Raw genomic sequence first — 1,565 nt, 5'->3', positions numbered from 1 at the left:
TATATATATGTGTGTGTGTGTGTGTGATATATATATATACATATATATATATATAATAGGATTGTCGATACTACTGGATCCCCTGCGCTCTATATACATTTGTGCACGGATTCCGTATGATATGTTTATTGGTATGCTGAGCATTCATGACTGATCTAAAAGCGCTCGATAATACAGAATGCTGCCGTATGTCTGGGACGGATTTGAATACATCCCTAAATCTGACGTTTCACTAATAGCACTGCGGGTTGGTTTCTTTCGAGTTGAGTATATAAATCCAATACTGCAAATCTGATTGTGACTGTGCCGTTACCGCGCTTCTGAATGTGGTGAAACCCCATCCCTATATCTGAGGAACAAATATATATCCCTAAAGCTGACAGAGCATATAGTGCCCGGTACTACTGAGCAAGCACGGTACAGACCCATTCCAAAATCCTAATTTGTTGCACCAGAACAGACTTACGAGACCCTACCACAGGCGTGACGGCGGTTTCTGTGGGGAGTGTCGATGGAAAATAAATGAGGAGGTGCATAGCAAGAAAGCTAGTTAACTACACGTGCCAAATAGAACATTGGAAATACACCACACACAAATGCAGAGGAACAGATATATTCAAACCCTCAATAAGATATCAGGTAATGCAATGTGATTTGTCTACCTCATCCGTTAAACGATCTGCAACCTTGAATACGAGAAAGAAAAGAAAGAAGAAGAAAAAACAAACCCAAAAGAAACGCAGAAATATATACGGGTCAGGGGTATAGGGTGAGAAGTTATGTACAGGATACTAACGGGATGCACACACACTCGCACAAGGTATGTACAGGCTATTAACAGGATGCACAAACACTCGCACAAGTTATGTACAGGATATTAACATGAGGATGCACATACACACGCACACTAATCACCGCAGGGCGTGCCAGAGTTGACAAGCATACCGCTTTCTGTACGACGTTGTGTGCGTTCAGCATGTGTGTAGCCATTTGCACCTGCTCGATTGGCTTACGACACACAATGCAGAGCTCGTTTCTGGCCCTTCCCACACCCGCCAAGGGGTGTGCACCTGCACTCTTGGGCAAAGGGGCACTGAAGGCGTTCTTCAACGATGCTTGCGACTGGGAATGAGAGGGAGAGAAGGGGGTATGAAGTAGATAATTGAGATTTCGTTCTAGGTATAGGCATACAAATAGATATATGTACGCATACATACGCACAAAAACACACATACACGCATTAAAAAAACACACGCACAGACACACATACACACATACACACACACACTATATATATATATATGTATATATTTATTTATACTTGCATACATATATGTCCATATACATTCACATACATATACATATACATACACACACACACACACATATATATATATATATATATATATATATATATATATATATATATATATATAGTATATATATATATATATATATATATATATATATATATATATATATATATATATATATATATATATATATATATATATATATATATATATATATATATATATATATATATATATATATATATATATATA

General features: G+C 37.1%; 1 protein-coding gene across 1 annotated transcript; it reads right to left on the bottom strand.

Moving 5' to 3' along the window:
• Positions 1-103: 103 nt before the first annotated feature.
• Positions 104-1,125, bottom strand: SARC_15826 (hypothetical protein; the record flags this gene model as incomplete). Its single annotated transcript, XM_014290062.1, has 2 exons — positions 104-496; positions 946-1,125. Coding segments are annotated over 2 exons (204 nt in total), but the record flags the coding sequence as incomplete, so codon positions are not given.
• Between the last annotated feature and the right edge of the window lie 440 nt (positions 1,126-1,565).

This window comes from Sphaeroforma arctica (genome assembly GCF_001186125.1).
Source record: "Sphaeroforma arctica JP610 unplaced genomic scaffold supercont1.6817, whole genome shotgun sequence".
In the NCBI taxonomy this organism is placed as follows: Eukaryota; class Ichthyosporea; order Ichthyophonida; genus Sphaeroforma; species Sphaeroforma arctica.
The sequence above is the reverse complement of the archived record's forward strand: the minus strand, read 5'-3'. Positions and strand labels throughout refer to the sequence as shown.